This window comes from Xenopus laevis, chromosome 6S, assembly GCF_017654675.1.
Source record: "Xenopus laevis strain J_2021 chromosome 6S, Xenopus_laevis_v10.1, whole genome shotgun sequence".
NCBI classification, from domain to species: Eukaryota; Metazoa; Chordata; class Amphibia; order Anura; family Pipidae; genus Xenopus; species Xenopus laevis.
In genome coordinates, this window is record NC_054382.1 from 27,368,478 (window position 1) to 27,393,959 (window position 25,482).

The following is a 25,482-nucleotide window of genomic DNA, read 5'->3' on the forward strand; positions in this document are numbered from 1 at the left end:
TGATGTAAGTGACAGAAGATTGAGGAAGATGTAGCTCCTTTTTAGCACTTTGCCTGGTCTGAGGTGGTGAAGTCAACTCTGGTGAAAGAGATAACGTTCAGTAAAATCCACACTTTAGTGAATTTGCGAAGTAACGATCGATCACTGGATCAAAAAGTCGCCTGGCAATAAGAGTGTGAATGAGCGCTAGTGACTGTCCCGTTCGCAAGCGAATTGGCGATGTCCCTGCAGGTGGCAACGCTGGAGAAAATTCGCTAACGTTAGCCACTTCGCTCTTTAGTGAATCTTCCCTATGGAATCCAATGATCTTGAGACAGGGACACAGGCAGTTTATTAGCATTGTTTGATATGAATTAGCTGCATCATACACACTAATGTAAATATTCTCTGTATAAAGTCATTAACAGATTTTTAGAGGCAGCTCACATTTCAAATGCACTTCACACTATCCATGGAGTATTTTGATTATCCAAGTCACACACCGAGTAGGGAAACACAAGGATCTGTCGTTGCTTAATCGTGGTACAAAAGCAAATCTTCTTCTATACAACAGGAAATACTAAATCAGGGAGAGGAAGTGCTGTCTGGTTCCCATGGAACTACAAATCCCAGCATACCTCAGCTAGTGAATTACTCATCGTACCCACTTTCTGTTCCAGGACTTTCTTCGTCTTGTTACTGTCTGTATGTAGAAAAAGTGAGTCCAGTAACACTAAGGGGTTATTTATCAAAGTCCGAATTTATCTCAGTATTTTCTGCTACAAACTCTGATCAAATCCGCTTGGATTTTTTACGATTATTTATTATTACATTTTTACAACAATTTGCTTTGCAGCAAAAATCTGATTTTCACGATTTTTTCATCAAAAAAAAAATCAAAACCCAGTGCGCATCAAAAAATCATTGTGACTTCTCCCATTGACTTATATGCAACCTCAACAGGTCTGAGATGCCGGATTTTTAGAGTCAGACTTTTACATCCTCAGGGTTTAATAAATTCCGAAAAAAATTGTGATTTAAAAGTATGATTTTATAAAAAAAAAAATCATGATTTTTGCATTCAGAGTTTAGTAAATAACCCCTAGAACTTGGTCATCACCCAATAAGTAGATGAAGCTCATCATCTGCCCTGACCAGTTGGACTGGCTTGTAGGCTAATAATAATACTGCAAGGAAGCAGAACAGCAAAAGATCAATGAAATCTCATTTGTTGGCCTTAAAGGGCATGTAAAGTCTAAAATAGAATAACGCCAGAAATGCTGTATTTTTATACTAAATATGAACATGAACTTACTGCACCTCAAGCCTTATCAAACAAATAATTTATGCTTTCAAAGTTGGCTACAGGGGGTCACCATCTTGTAACTTTGTTAAACATATTTGCAAGACTAAGACTGTGCACATGCTCAGTGTGGTCTGGGCTGCTTAGGGATCGTCATAAACAAAGCTGCTTGAGTTCTGCATGACTGGGAAGTAAGGTGGGGGCTCCCCCTGCTGTTCATAAGTATGATTGTTTCCCTGCTCAGCAGTTAGGGACCGTCTGACAATTCCTATCCATAGCAGTAAATGAAGGGAGAATTTCACTGCATACAGTCAGCTTTCTTATAAAAACGGTACACAAAAACGATACACATTTTTTAATCAAAGTATACTGGAGATATGTTTCTTTTTCATTAAAGAAAGTTAAAATGGGATTTTATTTTTTTGCCTTTACATGCCCTTTAAAGGAGAAGGAAAGACTCAAACTAAGTAAGCTTTTTCAGAAAGGTCTTTATAAATACACCAGTAATGCTGCTCTGAGTCTCTGAGTTTCAAAAGTTTCCTTCTATTGTGTACACATGGGCTTCTGTATCAAACTTCCTGTTTTCAGCATAAACCTCCAGGGCTAGGGCTTGAGCATGCTCAGTTTGATCTTCTCTACCTTTCCCCCCTCTCTTCTCCCCTCCCTGCTGTAATCTGAGCCTAGAGCTATTAGTGAGCAGGGAAGAGACTCAGACGGGAAGTGATGTCACACCAAGCTAATATGGCAGCTGCTATCCTAAACAGTCAGTGTCTAGAGCAGTTTACTCAGGTATGGTAAAGCATTCTAAAGACTAAAAACTGACAAACTGCCTAGGTAGCTTTCCTTCCCCTTTAATGAAAACCTCAAAGGTATCCTAACAGAATGGAAATGTAGCCATGTATAAAAAGCATTTAATAATATTATCACACAGTCATTGACAAAAACCAGTTTTATTAAAGGATTTCTGGAATGACACTGCCGACAAGCTCATGACAACAGGCAAAGGTCAGGAGATTATATTCGGTGTGTTTTATATGTGCCCGGTGGGACCTGGAGTCTCGAACTGAATAACTGCACAATTGAGTACACATGGACAGAGCCCAGGGCATGGATCTTATAGTTCCGGCTTCCACTTAAAAAAAGCCGAGCAGCCTTTCTGTATTCATCTCATGAAGACACTTCTAAAAGATAAGTTGCAAGTAGAATCCCCGTAACATAGTGTTTGGGTTTCTTTTGGCAAATGCAGGGGATCAGTGGGGAAACTTTCCCTTGTGCAACTCACAACAAAACAACAGGTTATTGTACAAAAGGAGCCGGCCGGCAATTGATTTCTCCTAGTTTCTTCTGCTTCCCCAGGGCTGGAATTAGGCATTGAGCAGTTCATGTTCCTTATCGGTTTTCCCAACGGCATCAGGATTGGACAAGGGATCGAGGTCAGCGAAGAGGTTGTACCAAGCGCTCAGATCTTTGGATCCTGCAGTTTTAGAGACATCTGAAAAGTACAGGGAACAGTTGTATGATCTGAAAGCTTTCTACTCAACTGATACACATTATATAGGAGACCTGCTGCATCCCACAAGCTGCTGCTCTACTGGTATGGGATCCCTTATCTGCAAATGTCTTATCCACAAAGCTCTAAATTACGAGCAGATCAGCTCCCATAGACTCCATTTTAACAAAATAATTCTCATTTTTAAAAATGATTTCCTTTTTCTCTGTAATAATAAAACAGTAGCTTGTAATTGATCCCAACTAAGATAAAATTATTCCTGATTGGAAGCAAAACCAGCCTATTAGGTTTATTTAAAACTTAAAGGGATACTGTCATGGGAAAAAACATTTTTTTCAAAATGAATCAGTTAATAGTGCTGATCCAGCAGAATTCTGCACTGAAATCCATTTCTCAAAAGAGCAAAGAGATTTTTTTATATTCAATTTTGAAATCTGACATGGGGCTAGACATTTTGTCAATTTCCCAGACATATTGACATATTGTCAATTGCCCCAAGTCATGTGACTTGTGCTCTGATAAACTTCTCTTTACTGCTGTACTGCAAGTTGGAGTGATATCACCCCCCTCCCTTTCCCCCCCCAGCAGCCAAACAAAAGAACAATGGTCAGGTAACCAGATAGCAGCTCCCTAACACAAGATAACAGCTGCCTGGTAGATCTAAGAACAACACTCAATAGTAAAAACCCATGTCTCACTGAGACACATTCAGTTACATTGAGAAGGAAAAACAGCAGCCTGCCAGAAAGCATTTCTCTCCTAAAGTGCAATGTAATTATCCTACCGCACACCTGTAGTTCACCAATCCTGCAAGCTGGTGGTGCGTTCCTTCCGTTGACCCGGCCGGGTCCCTTAGCAACCAATGTGTAAAAGAAACGGATCCGCACACACACCGATTAGTGCAGTCGGGGATTATCCCCTTTTATTCAGCCACCAAACATCAATGTTTCGGGGGGGAACACCCACCCACCCTTATCCCCTTTTATTGGTGGCTGAATAAAAGGGGATAATCCCCGACTGCACTAATCGGTGTGTGTGCGGATCCGTTTCTTTTACACATTGGTCTCCTAAAGTGCAGGCACAAGTCACATGACCAGGGGCAGCTGAGAAATTGACAAAAATGTCTAGCCACATGTCAGATTTCAAAATTGAATATAAAAAAATCTATTTGCTCTTTTGAGAAATGGATTTCAGTGCAGAATTCTGCTGGAGCAGTACTATTAACTGATTCATTTTGAAAAAAAATTTTTTTCCCCATGACAGTATCCCTTTAAATGATTTATTAATGAGATTGGGCTTATTTAATGTTTACATGATTGTTAGCAGACTTAAGGTATGAAGATCCAAATTACAAAAACATCCAGAATGCTTGGGACCTGGGGTGATCTGGATTTGGGATAACTGGTCCCATCCCTGTAAGAAAAATGCTCTTCTATACAGCAAGTCAGAAGCCATGTACTTCCTTCAAAATGGAGTTGAGACAGGGCTAAAAGAGCTTCAAGGGATTAAGCAGTAAACAGATCGTAATATATAGTGTAGTGTTTTTGACGCATTTCGTCGGAGACCCGAAGCCTCTGATGAAGTCGGGTCTCCGACGAAACGCGTCAGATGTATCATAGAGGAAGCAACGGACGTCGTTACCAAACACAAGGTTGAGGAGCAACGCTGGTCGGGCGAAATCACTGTGAGTGCGGGTGGACATTATATCCTAAACACTTGTGAGAACCCAATCGTTAACCACAGTTGGTGATTTGGACTTCAGGTTGTGAGAGTCACGTGTTTGTGTTGCCATTAAACTCTGTGTATGTGAGAGTTTGGAAAGTGGACTTACTGTACCTAAATAAGGTCAAAACACTACACTATATATTACTGTTTACTGCTTAATCCCCTGAAGCTTTTTTAGCGCTGTCTCAACAAGTTTGTGGTGTGCTCGGAGGAGAACGAGTATTTTAGAGCCGGCAAAAAAAGGGGCGTTCCGGTAATCTTCGGATAACTGTTTGACTTGTGAGAAGTCGTGTACTGCCATATGGGACAACATTGCTGGGGCAGAAAATGAGCTGTACAATTGCACCGGGCTTAGCACAATATATTCGTTATGGACAACTGAATTCAAATCAAGTTTTCCATTGGAAAAAACCTTGAATGTCAGGAAGACAATTAACATATTCAAATGGCTCAACGGACCTCTGCCCTTGACTTGTACATGAACTCAGCAGGTTTTAGGTGGCGAATATTCGAATTAGAACGGTTTCCATGGTCCAGCTGTGATAAATCTCACATTCGAATTTACAAATTCAAATGTGTGAATTTTGATAAAAACATTCAGATTTACTATTCAACCCTAAATAAATCTGCCCCTTAAAGAAAGGTGTAATTAACCAACCACAAGCTGATGGTCCCAGACGTACACCTGGACCCCCCACATTTTATATGGTGAGTTCCCTCCATTCTTAGCTGGAGCCATAATTTGATTGTTAATTTGATATTTATTGACCTTTGGAATTTGTCAGACCAGGGAACATTCTATTAATTATTAGTCTATTGATAGTTCAGTAATGGATTTCAATGACCTTTTTCCTACCTCATTTCCATAATAACTTACGACATTAACCTCACCTGAAAGTCGCTTTACAAATAGGCGATAAACGCGACGGAAAAATGGAAACCAAAAATGCTCTGCAAAATAGGCCACTCAATCTCCTGCAATCTCAGCCTACCTTAAAGGGGTGCTTCACATTTGAGTTAACTTTTAGTATGTTATAGAATGGCTAATCCTAAACAACATTTTAATTGGTCTTCATTTTTTTTCTTTTTTATAGTTTTTGAATTATTTTTCTTCTTCTTCGGACTCTTTTCAGCTTTCAAATAGGGGGTACTTTTCTGCTACAAACTCCGATCAAATCTGCTCTGGTCTTTTATGCTTATTTATAACATTTTCCTGAAAATTTGCTTTGCAGGAAAAAATATGATTTTCACATTTTTTTCGGATTTTTCACCCAAAAACTCTGATTTCTTATGCCTTTTTGCTGAAAACATTGGGGTATTACACGAAACCCATTGCATATCAAAAAATCATTGGGACTTCTCCCATTAACTTTTATGCAACTTCGACAGGTATGAGATGCCAGATTTTCAGATTCTGACCTACATCCTCTGGGTTTAATAAATTCCGAAAAAATCCAGAAAAATAAAAGTTCAATTTTATAAAATCAGACTACTATTCGGAGTAAAATACCCCCTTATTATCGCTACATTTATTACTCATCTTTCTATTCAGGCCTCTCCTATTCATATTCCAGTCTCTTATTCAAATGAATGCATGGTTGCTAGGGGAATTTAGATACTAGCAACCAGGTTTCTGAAATTGCATATTGGAGAGCTGCTGAATAAAAAGCTAAATAACTCAAAAACCACAAATAATAAAAAATGGAGACCAATTGCAAATTGTCTCAGAATATCACTCTCTACATCGTAGTAAAAGTTAATTTAAAGGTGAATAACGCCTTTAAGGGGGAAATATCACTTTAATAAGCCAAAGAGTAGGGATGTGCTGTCAGATGCCTGTAGTACAAGTTACGTATGAAATGTTAGAGAAGAAAAAGAAGTTGTTGAAGCAGTAATGGTACATAGGCAGAGTACATACCTTTTGCTGGTGCCTTGTTAGCACTGGAATTGAAGCTGTTGGGAGGGGGAGCTGCTGGACTAGATGAAGCCCCACTGTTGGCCGTCCAGCCACCTGCAATTTAGGAATAAATATAATCACAAAGGTCACAAGAAAATCCAACCGTTAGAACTAGCACTCTAAATATCTCAGGTATAGACAGTTTAAAGAAAAGACAATATCAAATTTATATTACCGCTAAATCATAACTTTTTTTGGTTCCAAGGTAATTATTATCTGCAAGTTTGTGGGACTGCTATGGGGACTATTATTTGCACCTGAGATATTGGGAAGAGCCACATATACTCCCCATGTGACACCTGGCTGCAGACCTGGCCTGGTGATGCCGCTACATCCATGATATTATTGGATCTGAAAAGAATTTAATAACTTTTGTACAGTCCCTTAATAAAAATGGGTTTCTTTGACCTACGTACGGTATGGAAAGGGTACATTTTTCAGATCTGGACATATACATAAAAAAAAAACCACCAGTACATATAAAAACCTTCTTTAAAGGAGAACTAAAGCTTAACTAAAGAAGTAGCTAGAAATGTTATATATTATGTTTTTGGCTTCTGCACCAGCCCTAGGCAACCACAGCCCTTTAGCAGGGAAGATCTGTTTCTCCAAAGATGCCCCAGTAGCTCCCCATCTTCTTTTCTGCTGATTCACTGCACATGCTCTGTGCTGCTGTCACTTACTGAGCTTAGGGATCCACTCACAATATACAGTACAGATAGAATAGAAATGTCACAGTATAAGGCTGATTAGTAAATAATACAGATAATTACTACATGGCAGCATAGAAACCAGTGCAATTAGCATCAGAATTTAATAATCAGCCCTGTAGCATCAGTTTATATTACAGGCCAACCTCATTAGCTGCTTGATAATTAGTGACGACCCCTAAGCTTAGCTTCTCAACAGCTGCTCAGAGCCCACTGAGCATGTGAGTGTCACAGACACTTTCCAAGATGGTGACCCCCTGTGACAAGTTTGAAGTCCTGGATCATTGCTGCTATTGACAAGCTGAAACTTTAGGCTGGTGCAATAAGTTCAGTATATAAAATATGGTATTTTTAGTCATATTCATTTTTAGGGTTAGTTCTCCTTTAAGAATGTGGATTCTAATAATTATTAAACGGTTGGATTTTCTTTGAATCTGATTGGAGAGCAGATATTTTGAAGAACCGGCTAAGGGAGAAAGGCTGCAGAAATCTTGAACATCATTTGGAACTTCTTCATTGTCACTAATGTGACTTATTATTTAAAGGGGACCTGTCACTAAGAAATATTTCCAGATTCTTTAAGATCATATTAGTTGGGCACAATAAATTTTACTTAAACTATATTTCTTTTTTAAATTTTGTTTCCTTCAGTCTTGGAATTACACAACAAGCAGACAGCAGCCATTTTGTGGACACTGTTATTAAGACAAATTGTGTATCACCCCAAAATCGTGTGTATGCACCAAAATGAGGGACCTAATACCCATGCGCAGTGCCCTACACAATTGTAGAGAAGGGGAAAGTTGAGGAGTGCAGTGAATTGCTGAATGGAAAGTGAAAGTCATTGACTGCCCCGCCTCTATGCCTCAGGCATAGAGACGGGGCAGACAATAATACAGCTCAGCTATTTAAACACCTTTATAACAGGTATGGAAGTTTTAATGCCAAAAAATAATTTGTGTTCCATGTTTAATTTGCAAAGGTCTTTCATTATGCAACTTTTTATGTGTAGGTGACAGGTCCGCTTTAAATAAAAAGGCAAAGCACAGTTCAGCCTTGTTAAGGTTAGTGTAGTCCATAATCCTCAGGTGAGTTTCACGTATTGGAGGTAAGAGTAGGGAAAAGCTTAATACAGGTATGGGACCCGTTATCCAGAATACTCTGGACCTGAGGTTTTCCGGATAATGGATTTTGCTTCCAGTAAGGACTAACTATATCTTAGTTGTGATCGAGTTCAAGGAACTGTTTAATTATTACAGAGAAAAAGGAAATCATTTTTAAAAATTCGGATTATTTAATTATAATGGAGATTTTGGGAGATGGCCTTTCCGTAATTCGGAACTTTCTGGATAAGGGATCCCATAGCTGTAAGGTAATATACGTCTCTGGGTTTAGATGAATTGCCATAATGAAGCTCAGACAGTGTAAAGGTACATGCAGAAGGGCTGCAGACTGTTAATCAGAACGTATGCAGCATAAGCTTCAGAGAAGGTTGCAGGAATCAGAAACCCCAGGGATAGCTGGGAAAAAAAGGCAACAACTCTGCTCTATGTATGAAGTCCTATTATGAGGATTCCAGTGTAAGTGACCAGGCTAAAAGCCAACAAGCTCCTTCCAGATATTGTAACGTACCCTGCAATGAGGACAGTAAGTCATTCATGTCTTGGTCTAGGAGCTGAGAAGGAAGGAACCCAGAGGATGAATCAGAGTGTTGTTCCTGGTTTATTGCTCCCGGGCTCACAGGATGAGGACTGGGCATCGCATCTCCAAATACTGACGCCCACTCTTTGCCAAGATCGTCACCCTCCAAGGAAGAAGCACCTAGAATATCATTCAGCAGCTGCATTTCATCTTTATCTCCAGCGTCAGGATCAAGTGGGTCTTTGGGAACTGCTAGGGAAACACAGACCGTTAATAATCACATAAATGCAATTAATATATTGAATCCCTATTGGTGAATAGATACTATAAAGTTCTGGGGTGGCCAATTATATAAACGATTTTAAACAACACCAAACACATTAAGGACTTAACCCCCCAGATGCTTAGACTTAACTAAACTTACTAATTAATTGTCAGAAAAAATTATATTTATTCATCAATTATACCAGCACGATTAAAAGCACCCTAACCCATAAAAATAAAGACACTGCGGATCAGATCAAGGGGTCCCTAGTATATATAATCCCATTCAGATATACAGTCATATGAAAAAGTTTGGGAACCCCTCTAAGCCTGCATAATGATTGTACTCCACTTTCAACAAAAAAGATATCAGTGATATGTCTTTCATTTCCCAGGAACATCTGAGTACTGGGGTGTTTTCTGAACAAAGTGAAGCAGTATTTAGTTGTATGAAATGAAATGTGAAAAACTGGCTGTGCAAAAATGAGGATACCATTTTAATTTTGCTAATTTGAATGCATGTAACTGCTCAATAATGATTACTGGCAACACCAAATTAGCGTGTTAAGCCTTGAACTTCATAGGCAGGTGTGTCCAATCATGAGAAGAGGTATTTAAGGTGGCCAATTACAAGTTGTGCTTCTGTTTGACTCTCCTCTGAAGAGTGACAGCATGGGATCCTCAAAGCAACTCTCAAAAGATCTGAAAACAAAGATTGTTCAGTATCATGGTTTAGGGGAAGGCTACAAAAAGCTCTCTCAGAGGTTTAAACTGTCAGTTTCAACTGTAAGGAATGTAAACAGGAAATGGAAGGCCACAGGCACAGTTGCTGTAAAACCCAGGTCTGGCAGGCCAAGAAAAATACAGGAGCGGCATATGCAGAGGATTGTGATAATGGTTACAGACAACCCAAAGATCAACTCCAAAGACCTGCAAGAACATCTTGCTGCAGATGGTGTATCTGTACATCGTTCTACAATTCAATGCAATTTGCACAAATAACATCTGTATGGCAGGGTGATGAGAAGCCCTTTCTGCACTCACATCACAAACAGAGTTGCTTGTTGTATGCAAAAGCTCATTTAGACAAGCCACAGTCATTTTGGAACAAAGAGCTTTGGACTGATGAGACAAAAATTGAGTTATTTGGTCAAAAGAAAAAGCGCTTTGCATGGTGGAAGAAGAACACGCATTCCAAGAAAAACACCTGCTACCTACTGTCAAATTTGGTGGAGGTCCCATCATGCTGTGGGGCTGTGTGGCTAGCTCAGGGACTGGGGCCCTTGTTAAAGTCGAGGGTCGGATGAATTCAACCCAATATCAACAAATTCTTCAGGATAATGTTCAAGCATCAGTCACAAAGGTGAAGTTACACAGGGGTTGGATATTCCAACAAGACAATGACCCTAAACACACTTGGAGAAAGAAGTACAATATTCTGGAATGGCCCTCACAGTCCCAAAAGTCAAATTTAACTGAACTAGAGAGATTTTGTATGGACGAATGGTCAAAAATACCCACATCCAGAATCCAGACACTCATCAAAGGCTATAGGAGGCGTCTAGAGGCTGTTACATTTGCAAAAGGGGCTCAACTAAGTATTGATGTAATATCTCTGTTGGGGTGCCCAAATTTATGCACCTGTCTAATTTTGTTATGATGCATATTTTCTGTTAACCCAATAAACTTTATGTCACTGCTGAAATACTACTGTTTCCATAAGGCAAGTTATATATTAAAAGGAAGTTGTTACTTTGAAAGCTCAGCCAATGATAAACAAAACTCCAAAGAATTAAGAGGGGTTCCCAAACTTTTTCATATGACTGTAAATGAGAATCCACTATTAAAATTCCCCAATGTCAATACCAGGGGATATTAGATGTATAAGTCTGATTCTGCAGATACATTTTGTCCATTGGTTGATCCCAAAAGGCAAGTAGTAAATATGTATATACAGCAAGACACTGGTATCAGCTCTGGCAATCTAGGCTGATTGGAGCAGAAATCAGTTGATACTATTTCTAGATTTTAGCTGTGCCCACCCAAGCCTCTTCAACATTCCTGTCTGCCCCCCCCCAATAATGTCAGCCCCGGTATTAGCTATCCCCTGGGTATAAATTCAGAAGTAAAGGCGTGTTCCTTACACACCACTGAATGGAGGGGGAAAAAAAAACAACTTACCAGCTTCTTCATAGAACATTTTCTCCTCCGGTTTCAGATCCAATAAATCATCTAGTGCACCTACTGGGTGAAAAGAAAAACTCATAAGTGTAAGGGCACATGGGCAGATTCGGGGAGATTAGACGCCCCAGCGACTAATTGCCTCTTCTTCGGGGCTACAATCTCCCCGAACTGCCTTCCCGTTGGCTATAATGAAAAATCGCCAGGGGGTGGCACGCACGGCGCTTCGTTTTCCGAAGTCGTCCAAAGTTTCCTCGTGAGGCAACTTCAGAAAACAAAACACCACGAGTGCCATCCCACTGGCGATTTTTTATTATAGCTGGCGGGAAGGTAGGGGAAGGCAGTTCGGAGACATCGTTACCCCAAAGCGACTAATCTCCCCGAATCTGCCCGTGCGTCCTTACCCTAAGAATGCATCATGCTGCTGCCAGCCATGTTATTATTTTAACCTGATTTAAATACCTGAATTCTCCCGGAGAAACTCATCAAAGCTGGATATGTTTCCTTTGTTTGTTTCACCTTTAAATAAACAAACAAACAGTAATTTGGAAATTTAAGTATAACCCAGATACAACTAACAGACTGTGTCTAATAAAGTCTTTACAGAACTAAGGGAGAAGAATGGGATGGGGGAACATTGAGAGGATGGAGCAATGAGGCGCGTGGTTCAATATAAATAATAAAATTATGGATTATTCCCAGTATCAGCAAGACAGCATGGAAAGCACAAGCCAGAACACTAGGCAGCTTCTCTCCATCTTAGCTTCCCACAATGCCTTGCACACCTGTCATTCCCTTACATTACAAGTCTATTCATCACAAAACATGCAAGGCATTGTGGGACTTGGAGGCTTGGCTGAAGAAGAGCCAGTACTGTTAAATAATATGATGTATGCAGCAACTAGCAATGAACATATACAACTTTACCATTCATGGAAGATTTGGAATCAATTATTATTAACATGTATTTATATAGCGCCACCATATTTCGCAGAAATGTAATCAATGCATATTGTGCAGCTGTGCAGAATTCAATAGGGTTTTCTTAGCAAAATGGTCAGTTTGTGCTGGATTTTCTCTTTGTCATTAATGGGGAGCAATAATAAATAAAGCAATGATTCCAAGAACCCGGCATTTTTCCATGGGTTTTACCTGGTGATCCAGATTCCTCAGTCTGCTGCATGTCATCTAAAGAAATGAGCCTATGAAAATAAAGGGATTGCAAAATATAGATATCAATATATTGGCCAGGCAGGTGTGTGTGAGGCTTGTTTTATTTCAGTGCCAGCTGAAATGTGTAATATTAGTTCTTATTCATGCATAGGAATAGATTTTGACTCAATCGGTCCCAAGGCATCAAATTAGGATTCGGCCGAATCTTTAGTGAAGGATTGGGGGTTCGGCCGAATCCAAAATAGTGGATTCGGTGCATCCCTAATATATATATATATAGGCAGGCACTCTATTCACAGCCATTAATCTGGTGCCTTTAAACCTAACTCTCGGTTATATTTCCAAGCATAAAGCCTGAAAACCAGGAGCCTATTCTGCATACAGGAATAGAGATTACCCTCCAAAAATAACTTTCAGGATGGTGGAAGATATTAATTCGCATGTGGGGCGTTTTATTGCAGATATTTGACAGCCAATGACATCAGTGCAAAGTGCTGCGAGGAGCTCGGCACCCACGATTAAATCCTGAAAAAGTCATAAAATTGTGTATTTTCATCTATAATTGCGGGTGAAAAAGACTCAGCACATCTAACTGAAGTCAACGAGAAGTGACTCACATACTGGGGGAGGTTGAACATCAATAAAAGTTATGGCCATTAAAAAGCCCCAGAGCCCTGCAGAGAGTTTGGAAGGAAATGTCAATGTATTTTCTTACTCATCGTCTGGTTTTGCAGCAGGATCCTCTTTGCCTTTCTCCTTCTCCTCCTCTTGCTTTATTAGTTTGTCCACAGGATCCTGTAGACTCTAGGAAGAGACAAACAATATCATGAGATTCACGAATGGGAACCAGCAGCTTCAAATGATACATTTAGGTACAACCAACTACGGCATGCAAAGCTATAGCACAGGTTTACTTTACTGCATTAAGGGAAACACACCCCATCTGTAATAAAAAAAGGCTTATCTTCCATTTCTTTGCCCTTAAATTGGCAGTAGTGCTTTCCCAAGTGTAGGTGCTTCCATATCCAACTATCACGGACATGAAAATTTAATATAAGCTTCATCATACTGAAATAAGAAGCTAAATACAACCAATTAAATATTCTGCATTGTTTCTAAAATAATCAAGTTTATCTTCACTATTCCTCTCTCAGCATCTGTTTCACTTCATTCTCTCGTCATGCAGCAGTTGGGTGTCAGATATTCATTGACAGTTAAGATCCAATATATCTTATAGGGGGGCTCCTTTTGCCTAGAAGATGTATTAGAGCTCACTCTATTAAAATCACCAGAAATCCTGTCTCTCTACATGCAGAATTTGTGCAATTTGTTAATTTTGTTTTAGGGATGCACCGAATCCAGGATTCGGTCAGGATTCAGCCTTTTTCAGCATGATTCGGCTGAATCCTTGTGCCTGGTCGAACCTAATCTGAATCCTAATTTGCATATGTAAATTAGGGGTGGGTAGGGAAATCACGTGACTTTTCATCACAAAATTTTTTTTTCCACTTTTCCCTTTCCTGGCCAAACATATGCAAGCTTATCCAAATTAGGATTCTGTTTCAGTTTGGCATTCAGCCGAATCTTTTACCAAGGATTTGGGCGAATTCCAAATAGTGGATTTGGTGCATCCCTATTTTGTTTGTACTGGAATCAGTTATTTGAGTGAGCTCTAATACATCTGCTAGGAAAGGAAGCCTCCCTATAAGATATATTGGATCCAACTGTCAATGATTATCTGACACCCAACTGGTGCATGAAGAGAAACAGATGCTGAGAGAGGAATAGTGAACATAAACTTAATTATTTCAGAAACAATACAGAATATTTAATTGATTTTATTTAGAAAGTTTCTTATTTCAGTATGTGGAAGCTTATATTAAATTTCTATTGTTGTGATAGTTCTCCTTTAAAAATGTACCAGCTTCTACAAGGAGCCCTGATACTGTATTACTGAATGAAGAGTTTATATATTGCAGAGGAGTTGGATAAATATAATTCACTGCTTCGTAACTGAAAACTATCGCAAGTAGGATATCATTTCCTTTTAAGGAATACTAACAGTGACATCATTTGGTTATTAAATGGAAAATAAGCATTCTTTATACATGGGGCATACTTCCCCTTTAGGGCCACTGACGTCAGAACGGAACATAGCTTAAACATAATGTAATCTTGAGGAGAGCTAATTAAAGGCTAATGGAAGCTGGAGGGTGTTGCATGGAGTTGTAGTTCACAAACAGCAAATCAGCCCAAGGATCTCAACTGGTCTTCTTCTGCTCTTCAATGTGCTTCAGATGGAGAGATGGGCCGGAGTATCAGTAGCTGCAGTAATGGCACACAAAGCCAACCACAGTCTGAACAAACACAACACTCTCTGATGTAACAAATTGCCTTTGTACCTGGTCTGCAGAACACGGAGATGCTCCTGGCTTCCTATTGTTAGGCTAGCATGAAACACAGCAAGGCATTACTCTGAGATCATGAAGTTACTGAGTGGCCAGTTACAAGCAGGACATGCCATTTACATGATTTAAACTACAAGGGGACCAATAGGAATCTGTTCTCCTTATCACTGGTATGAAATATAGTAATGCTGTGAATGAATACATTTCTAATACAGGTATTATTATACAAGTGATCTGATTGGATGAGAGTATCCCCATGCTAGATTCAGTTAAAAGATGAATTATTATTCAAGGAAAAATATACCCCCAAAACGAACACTTAAGCAACAGATAGTTTACATCATATTAAGTGGCATATTAAAGAATGTTACCAAACTGGTATATATATTTAAGTAAATATTGCCCTTTTACATCTCCTGCCTTCAACCACCATTTTGTGATGGTCTGTGTGCTGGAGATCACCTGACCAGAAATACTACAACTCTAACTGTAACAGGAAGAAGTGTTGAAGCAAAAGACAGAACTCGGTCTGTTAATTGGCTCATGTGACCTAACATGTATGGTTTGTTGGTATGTTTGTGTGCACCGTGAATCGTATGATCCCTTATTTTTTAAAATGGCAATTTTCTGTTTATGATTACCCAATGGCACTGACTACTAGAAAAGTATATTATTATGAAAATGGTTTATTTACATGAAGCAGGATTTTACATATGAGCTGTTTTATGCAATATCTTTTTATAGAGACCTACATGGTTTGGGGGGTACAGTTTTCCTTTAACTACAACCCTACTGTACACATAGTATATATTCAGCAGTTACATGGAACAGAGAAGAAGGTGCAAAGCAGAAAGGCTCCAGGGAGACTACAGGTTCTGCCATACAATCCCTTATTTTATAATCCCTTATATTGTGCTAGTGACGTCCTTGTGTTGAGTGCTAGTCGACATGCACAGCATTAATACTGAGACTGCAGCACATTATCTACAGACAAACAAAGCAAAAACAACCCCTAATACAAGCAGAACTGTGCCTTAATAAATAACAGGCTTTAATGATATTTTGCCTTTACAAGTAATTGCCATGATCCATCAAACTCGCGTCTCCCACTGCCTCATGCCGTTTTCTGCTCAGAAATTCTCTTTAACAATGATCAGCGTGATGCTCCCAGCATGGGAAATGTCATGGCACAAACAGTCAGCCATATTGTCCCAGCATGGAGCCTCACTGAGCTAATGAGAATCCTTTTGATGGTTCCAGGCCCTTATAATGATCTATGTTGGGGGGGGCTGCAGGATAATGGGATAATAGATGGGGGGGCTGCAGGATAATGGGATAATAGAGTCAGGCTTATATGGAGATGATATGCGTATGAACTTCACGTATTCCTGTGCCGCTGCTTTTATCAAGTGTATATTATACTTAATGCTCCCATATGGGTTTCCTCCGTGGGATCAGCCCTGCAAATCCAAAATTATACCCCAACACATTAGCTTTTGTTTATCACATCAGAGAATTGCTGCTAAAATTATTTCTTAAATTCCATCTTGGAAAAAGCCTTACATGTTTTGTGCCCATGATTAAAGGGGTTGTCCACCTTCAAATGAACTTTTAGTATGATGTAGAGAGTGATATTCTGAGACAATTTGCAATTGGATTTCATTTTTTTGAGTTATTTCGCTTTTTATTCAGCAGCTCTCCAGTTTGCGGTGTCATCAATCTGGTTACTAGGGTCCAAATTACCCTAGCAACCACACATTGATTTGAATTAGAAACAATGTGAATAGGAGAGAGAGTGAATACAAAACTGGGTAATAAAAAGTAGCATCAACGATAAATTTTTAGCCTTACAGAGCATTTGTTATTTAGATGGGGTCAGTGACCCCCATTTGAAAGCAGGAAAGATTTAAAAGAAGGCAAATCATTCAATAACTATAAAAAAAAATAAACAATAAAGACTAATTGAAAAGTAGAAGAAGAGTCACACGCATCAAGATATAATTGGACTGAATGAAAAGTCGGAGGTAACAACTACACGGTTCGACCATCCGATGAAGGCGCTGCTTTCTGCGTCCACATCCGTGTCGCGTCGGATGTAATGTCGTTTTTACCTGCGACTTTTCATTCAGTCCAATTAGAATCCTAACGCCTGCGTCTCCATCCAACTTGTTGCGTGTTTTGTTGCCGGGCGTCAATACACTGAAAAGCACTCGTGGAGTTCTACCCTAATGGTTGATTGAAAAAAAGAAAACTAGCCAAAAAGTAGCCCAATTTGTAAACTAAAAAAAAAAAAATCTTAAAATAAAGTAAAACAATAAGGGTATCAAATCAAATAAGTGTCTGGAATTTCCCAATAACTTTTCTACGTTAAAGGGGTGGTTCACCTTTTACTTCACTTTTAAATATGTTGGACAATGGACAATTCTGAGCTACTTTTCAATTGGTCTTCATTATTTATTTTTTTTTTTTATAGTTTTTGAATTCTTTTAAATCTTTCCTGCTTTCAAATGGGGATCACTGACCCCATCTAAAAACAAATGCTCTGTAAGGCTACAAAAGTATTGTTAATGCTACTTTTTATTACTCGTCTTTCTATTCAGTCCTCTTCTATTCATATTCCAGTCTCTTTTTCAATGCATGCTTGGTTGCTAGGACAATTTCTACCATAGCAACCAAATGGCTGAAACTGCAAACTGGAGAGCTGCTTCATAAAAAAATGAAATAACTCAAAAATCACTTGCAAATTGTCTTAGAATATTACTCTTTAAATCATACTAAAAGTTAATTTAAAGGTGAACAACCCCTAGTAACCTGCCAAATAAACAGTCACAGCAATGCATTTAGTATGGAAGCATGTATAATTACAGTCAAATAATAATATATAGAACGCACAAGACAAAATGTTCATATTTTCGCTCCCTGATTTTGGAAGAGAGCCGTGTGAGATGTCTGGGGTAGGTGGGTTTTGCCAAAGGCAATCACTTCTTCCCATCTGTCTGTTCCTACACAACAGGCTCTGTACATTAGAGGAGAATGCTCTGAGCTTCTGCCTGGCATGTTTAATGCAGTTATGGAAATGCCAGGCAATATCCATAGATGTTCAGAGCAAAGCCCCCCCCCCCTATTAATTTAGAGGCTTCTAGAAATGTAGATACAAGTACAGAGCATTGTATATTGTATTCTGTGTAACAATATTGATATAATTCTCCGATAGGACAATTACACTGGTCTCATGTGAATGTACCTCCTCTCCTGGCTGATGGATTAGGCTGCTGACGATTCCCTATTTAGTTATGAATACACAATAAAACAAATAGTGAGTGTGGATGGAAAGCCCTGCACTCATCCGTAAGTCTGTGTCCCTGCTGCTGACAGTAAATAAACACTATGCACCTGTCCTTCCCACCATATGTGCTTTATATCAGCAAGTGGAAAACTGCATACGTCATAACACTCCCTCGGTCTCTGTGTAGGATAGTGTCACTTTTGGGCAAAGGTTCATATAGTCCAAGATTTTAAATTTACATTCACAGGGAGAGAAAAAGCTAAATATCAGCTGTTGCAGGCAGAAACTGCAAGATGTAGAGCTGCAAAGGGAAAGCAAACTAACTTACACCTTAGCTTAAATGGGTGATTCACCTGTAAATTAACTTTTAGTATGTCATAGAATTCCAAACAACTTTTCAATTGGCCTTCATTTTTTCTTTGTTATAGCTTTTTAAAGGAGAAGGAAACCTTGTAGAAAAAAACCCCGTATCCCCCACCCCACGTAAACCCCCCTCCCTCCTCCCCCCAGACTAACTGCCCCCCCGGGGAAATGCCCCATACTTTATACTTACCCCTCGTCGCAGATTCTGGCAGCGGACTTCACGGCATCCATCTTCTGGGACCTCTGTAAGCTGACTGGGAGATTGGTATGTCGGTGCATGCGCAGTTAGAGCAATTTGCTGGTTTCCGACAACTGCGCATGCACCGAAATTGACTGAGATTGCTGATCTCCCAGTCAACTTACCGAGGACCCGGAAGATGGATGCCACTGCCAGAATCTGCATCAAGGGGTAAGTATATAAAGTATGGGGCATTTCCACGGGGGTCACTGACCCCAACCAAAAACAAATATTCTGTAAGGGTAAGGCCACACTGGGCGTTTTGGAGAGATTTGGTCGCCTGCACCGGCTAAAATGAAAAAACGCCGGTGCTAATCACACGCGGTGGTTTGTTTTCCGAAGTTGCTTCACAAGGAACTTCCCACTGCACATAATACAGCATTTGAAGGGAAATTATGTGGCCACATGATTTAGGACTAGATGAGTGTGGGAACACTTTCACACCATATTATAGGTTACAGTAAGGGCCAGTGTACATCCAGAACAGTAAATGATAACCAGAGACACCTGAAGACAAATGTACAGTATATAGATAAAGGTACAACGTCAGGCTGAACCATGACTAAACGGTACCACATAAATGTTTGCTACTGAGCATGGTTCTCTTATCGGTGCTCTTTGTACAGAGAATTGGCTAATATGTGTAGGTATTTGTTTACAGAGTAGCTGCCAATGGTCAGTTCTCTAAGTGGACTATAGCTCCAAGTGGTACGTGAGTCTGTGCAATGATAGGGGAAGTTAAGTGGCAGATAAGATCCAATGTTGCTAAATGAGGTTATGAGCATGTGATTTATAAATATAGGATACAACAGCATCAAGGGGGCATCATAGATATGGCACTATAATGGGCTAGCCAAGTTAAAGTTTTAGGACTAGAGAAAAGGTGGTTTCTGTCATCTATAAATATACAACATGGACCATACAATAAACTCGTCAGTGCCTTAGTCACCCAAGGTCCTTCCAGAGGACTTGAGATTAGAATAAAGGAGCTTCCATCTTCAGGCCCAAAATGTGTTTTTTTATTTTTCATAGGTTACACGAAGATTGTATGGACCCTTGTTCTCTTACCTTTAATGTGGTAAATTCATATGGCTGGTAACCCTTGAAGCTCTCATGGATTGCTGCCATAGTGTGTGAGGTTTTTTCCCAAAAGTGAAGTAGTGTGGTCTGTAAAAGAAATAAAAACAACATGGCAGTTAATAAGAGCTGAGTAATTCTGTGGTTACATGAAGACTGGACACATCCATTACCTGGTATGTAGTTAAGACATGAGATAGGAGGTTGCATCGACTAGCTCTCAGCAGATCCACCTTTTCACATACATCTGTCTTCAGTCTATCAAAGGCAGCTTTGGTGTGGCGTACTTGCGCCTGGACCTAACAAAATAAGCATTTTTTTTTTGGAAATGCATCAGATTTAAGGCAATTTTGCTGCAAAAGGTCATTTTATCCAGGTCTAGGATCTGGAAAACCCATTATCCAGAAAGTTCCAAATTACAGAAAGATCGGCTTCCATAGACTCCATTATAATCAAATAATTCAAATTTTAAAAAAATATATATCCTTTTTTTCTCTGTAATTTTAAAACAGTTACTTGTACTTGATTCAAACTAAGATATAATTAATCCTTATTGGAAGCAAAACCAGCCTATTGGGTTTATTTTAGGTTTACATGATTTTCTAGTAGACTTAAGGCATGAAGATCCAAATTACAGAGAGATCCATTATCTGGAAAACCCCAGGTCCTGAGCATTCTGGCTAATAGGTCCCATAACTGTGCATTGTTTCCATTTTCTTAATGTAAAATACAAGCACCATGTCACGCTTTTAAAAACATTATATTGACACCACTTCCCATTGATGTGAATGTCGTGGTATAAAGAAGAGTGGGATGTCAGTATATTTCTGGGCAGATTAGGGCATTATTAGCTATATAATAATATAGAACTAATACAGGCACACTCCTACTCTAGTAATACATTGTGCATTAGATGAAGCCAAGTAGATGAAGGGACCTACTGACTACAAACGGAAAGGAACAGCTGTACATGCACCACCGCAGCTTGCAGATTTGGTTGTCAGCTACGTGTGAACGGTGAGCGAATTTAAAGATTCCAGATGACCTAGGATGCGAGAAGGCTTGGCTTTTCTAGTGCGGCGTTGTCGTTTGTTTCAATCAAGTTCTATCCGAAATGTACTGAGATGTGTCGGTTAGTGGAAGGCAACATGGTATTTTTACTAAACTTGAGTGGATGTAATTCTGTAAGATTCTACCGGAGAGCACTTTTCTTGGTGTTAGCAGGAGAACTGCGTATCCTGGGCTTACCTGTACATTGGTGGTCTTGTGTTTGCCGCTGCATGGGGGGGGGGAAATGGAGGTGGGTGATATACTTCATTTGCAGTACTTATGAGCAGAATAAGGTAGTATCCAAGAGGAGCAAGCGCCGCACAAGGCTTACAAATAGCTTGTGGGCAAGATTGAACAATATGTGGTCTCACGTTATTATGGTTGTATTATAGAATTCTCATGGACAACTGGAAGCATTCAGGAACAAGCACCCACCAGTTTTCATCTCACATTTCAGCCTATGACCTCACAAGTTCATATTTCTGACATTTCAAGCCAAATCTGTTTCCTACAGAGCAGGTGTGATGGTGGCCAATACATTTATTGTATCTGCAGTCAGATTAGCAGGGCCAAACAAAACTCAGCATAAAAGACGCAGTTTACCTTTAAAGGGGTCGTTCATCATTAAATTTTAAATATTATGTAGAGATTTGAATGAGATGAGTAATAACAGCAACAAATACTCTGTAGCCTTACAGAGCATTTGATTTTCAGATGGGGTCATTGGCCCGCATTTGAAAGATGGAGTCAGAAGAAGGAGGCAAATAATTCATAAACGATAAAAAATGAAGGCCAATTAAACCGTTGCCTAGAATTAACCATTCTATTAAATACTAAAAGGTTAACTTAAAGGTGAACCACTCCTTTAAGTTAACATGTTATGTTATAGAATGTCCTACTGTATTTCTTGCAACTTAGTCTTTATACATAATTTTTAATTATTGGTCTTCCTCTTCTGCCTCTTGCCAGTTTTTCGATGTGGGTCACTGACCCTGGAAGTCGACGAGGCTACAAATGTATTGTTACTGTTACTTTGGGATACTGTCATGGGAACAAAAGTTTTTTCAAAATTAATCAGTTAATAGTGCTACTCCAGCAGAAATCTGCACTGAAATCCATTTCTCAAAAGAGCAAACAGATTTTTTTATATTCAATTTTGAAATCTGACATGGGGCTAGACATATTGTCAATTTCCCAGCTGCCCCTGGTCATGTGACTTGTGCCTGCACTTTAGGAGAGAAATGCTTTCTGGCAGGCTGCTGTTTTTCCTTCTCAATGTAAATGAATGTGTCCCAGTGGGACATGGGTTTTTACTATTGAGTGTTGTTCTTAGATCTACCAGGCAGCTGTTATCTTGTGTTAGGGAGCTGCTATCTGGTTACCTTCCCATTGTTCTTTTGTTTGGCTGCTGGGGGGGGAAAAGGGAGGGGGTGATATCACTCCAACTTGCAGTACAGCAGTAAAGAGTGATTGAAGTTTATCAGATCACAAGTCACATGACTTGGGGCAGCTGGGAAATTGACAATATGTCTAGCCCCATGTCAGATTTCAAAATTGAATATAAATAAATCTGTTTGCTCTTTTGAGAAATGGATTTCAGTGCAGAATTCTGCTGGGGCAGCACCATTAACCGATTAATTTTGAAATTATTTTTGTTTTGACAGTATCCCTTTAATGATCTTTCTATTCAGGCTCTCTCCTATTCATCATCTATTCGCTCATTAAAACACCTTCTGGTTTCTAGCGTAAATTGTACCCCAACAACCAAATAGCTACTTACTGTATATTCCAGCTTGAGAGCTGCTGAACAAAGATGTCAATTACAGAACAAGCACAAACAAAAACATGAAGACCAACTGCAAATCACCAATATCATCACACTAAAAGTTATTTGAAAGGTGAACTAACCCTTTAACTATATAAACCACAGATTCTTTTTTTTTACAGTACAATAGCATTCAGCTGAAGTAAAAGTATCGGAGGCTATATATGCTGGGAAATGCAGCCACTTCCATACAAATGGAGATTGTTCATTAGTCAGAGAGAGGAAGGGAGTATCTAGTGTAAGACAGAAACCGTAGTGAGATAACAGGAGGCAAAGAAACCAATGAACAGGATGCGGACAAGCAACACACAATCAGCAATGTCACAGGCAACATGGCAAGTTCATTTGCACAAAGGTGTGATCAGACATTAGCCACACAAAGTCTATAGACAGTGAGCAGCAGCCTAAATAGTCTCTGTTTATACACGGATAGAAACACTTTTACCATTAAATGGTATTCTGGGACTTTCACCTATTTAGAGCTACTGCACTGGATAATGTAACAAAACAAAAAAACTCCCAGTCTGAAAGACTTTGCAGGGAAAAAATACCTGTACTTAATATTAAATTATATTATATAATAATGAGAAAACATGTAAAAACGCATCTGCTCCAGCAGACTTCTGCACTGAAATCCGTTTTTTCAAAAGAGCAAATGGATTTTATTTATATTTAATTTTGAAATCTGACATGGGGCTAGACATATTGTCAGTTTCCCAGCTGCCCCCAGTCATGTGACTTGTGCTCTGATAAACTTCAGTCATTCTTTACTGCTGTACTGCAAGTTGGAGTGATATCACCCCCAGCAGCCTAACAACAATGGGAAGGTAACCAGATAACAGCTGCCTGGTAGATATAAGAGCAGTACTCAATAGTAAAAATCCAGGTCCCACTGTGACTCCTTCAGTTACAATGAGAAGGAGAAACAATAGTCTGACAGAAAGCAGTTCCATAGTGCAGCACTGGCTCTTACTGAAATCACATGATCAGGCAAAAAGACCTGAGATGGCTGCCTACACACCAATATTACAACTTAAAAAAATATATACTTGTTGGTTCAGGAATGAAATTTTACTTGGTAGAGTTATTATATGCAATATACATTTTTTGCAAAGTAAACTGTAATTTAGAAATAAAAACTACACCATAAAAATCAGGACAGAATCACTTTAAGGTAGAGCATCAGTTCCATTGATTATAGCTCACGCACCTACATACCTACCCATTCCCTACCTTCCAGTTTTAAAAGATCTATAAACACAAAATAGTAGCCTACTCACCATTTATTTGTGGAGAAGGTGAAACGCTGCTCCAAAAGACTGACCAACCTCTATCACTGTGGCCAGGGGGATCATGGTTACCTACCCTACAAATTATGGATAAATAATTGCCAATCCTAACCCTTAGGTACAAAACCCTAGCTATAAACCTTCAATAATGAGTTTTATTTCTTTTGGGGTCGATTAATGGTCAATATAACAGATTATCATCATGTATTTTGGATTAGATATCTGGCATAGGGTTGCTTACGTTTATTGCTTCCCATGGGCACACACACGCAAACGCCTGTACTCAACCATAACATTCATGCTAAATCTACTTTCTGTGTGATGCAGAGGTGTGTGTGCATCCTAAGGAACTAGTGATCCTATGGTAAAGACCTGCCTCGTATCTCTCTTTGGCTCAAGTCTCCCACTAAAGAAGTTCTCATACATTTGGTGGAAATTTACATATGGGCAAAAGAATCATATGCTACTTATTAAGACATAGTTTACAGGAAAAGCTGCAGCTCCTAACAATATTATGAAATATGAACTGTTTTATGACTCAGGGAGACCTGGGTTTGATTCCCAGCAAAGGCTCTACTTCTAACACATTATAAACACCTATCTTTCAGGCAGTTTAAAGTAACAACCACTGTATGTGTGTATCAATTGAGACTTGTACTTGAGCTTCCTGTGACTGCTAGAAATGGGTTTGTGTTCTCACTATGAATGCTACTTAGCTGTTCCTGAGCGGTTCCAGCAGTCTATCACACTTTTGATGACAGCTCTAGATTTATGAGACTTGGACGTGTGCCCCGGAGCTTACACAGCTTCAACTGGCCCTAGAAATACTTGGCCTGATTTTAGGTTTTCCTCTATCTGCTCCGATCTACTCACACTTAAAGCCATTCTTACAACTAATTATGCAAAACTGCTTAAAGGATAAGTAAGCTTGTTTATCTTAAAATCCCTAAAACCTGCTGCAGAAACCAGTCACTTTCTTATCTAACATGATGCTTTGCCCTGTTAGTATATTAGCCTCACTTTTCCTTTGAATACGAAGTTGATTAAAGGGATAACGTCATGGAAAAACATTTTTTTTTTCAAAAAGCACCAGTTAATAGTGATGATCCAACAGAATTCTGTACTGCAATCCATTTCTCAAAAGAACAAAGGCTTTTTTTTTTTTTATTTAATTTTGAAATCTGACATGTGGTTAGACATATTGTCAGATTCCCAGCTGCCCCCAGTCATGTGACTTGTGCTCTAAAAAACTGATAAACTGATAAACTTCAGTGACTCTTTACTGCTGTACTGCAGGTTGGAGTGATATCACCCCCCCCCAGCAGCCTAACAACAGAACAATGGAAAGGTAACCAGATAACAGCTCCCTAACACAAGATAACAGCTCTCTGGTAGATCTAAGAACAGCACTCAATAGGTACCGCATCAACGAACAGATGCGGCCGCGATCCGATGGGATTTTTAGTCCCATCCGATCGAGATCTGGCAGACATTCGGCCAGAT

General features: G+C 39.4%; 1 protein-coding gene across 6 annotated transcripts in view; it reads right to left on the reverse strand.

Moving 5' to 3' along the window:
• Positions 1-2,216: 2,216 nt before the first annotated feature.
• ica1.S (islet cell autoantigen 1 S homeolog) overlaps positions 2,217-25,482 on the reverse strand; it is a 41,014-nt gene continuing 17,748 nt past the window's right edge. Inside the window, exons 7-16 of one of the 6 annotated variants that reach the window (XM_041567135.1) lie at positions 19,989-20,114; positions 19,807-19,905; positions 14,846-14,890; positions 13,159-13,247; positions 12,423-12,472; positions 11,733-11,789; positions 11,271-11,330; positions 8,817-9,074; positions 6,436-6,528; positions 2,217-2,774 (exon numbers count right to left, since the gene is read on the reverse strand). In XM_041567135.1, the coding sequence (XP_041423069.1) occupies positions 2,647-2,774; positions 6,436-6,528; positions 8,817-9,074; positions 11,271-11,330; positions 11,733-11,789; positions 12,423-12,472; positions 13,159-13,247; positions 14,846-14,890; positions 19,807-19,905; positions 19,989-20,114 (1,005 nt within the window). In that variant the 3' untranslated portion in view covers positions 2,217-2,646. 6 annotated transcript variants of the gene reach the window in all.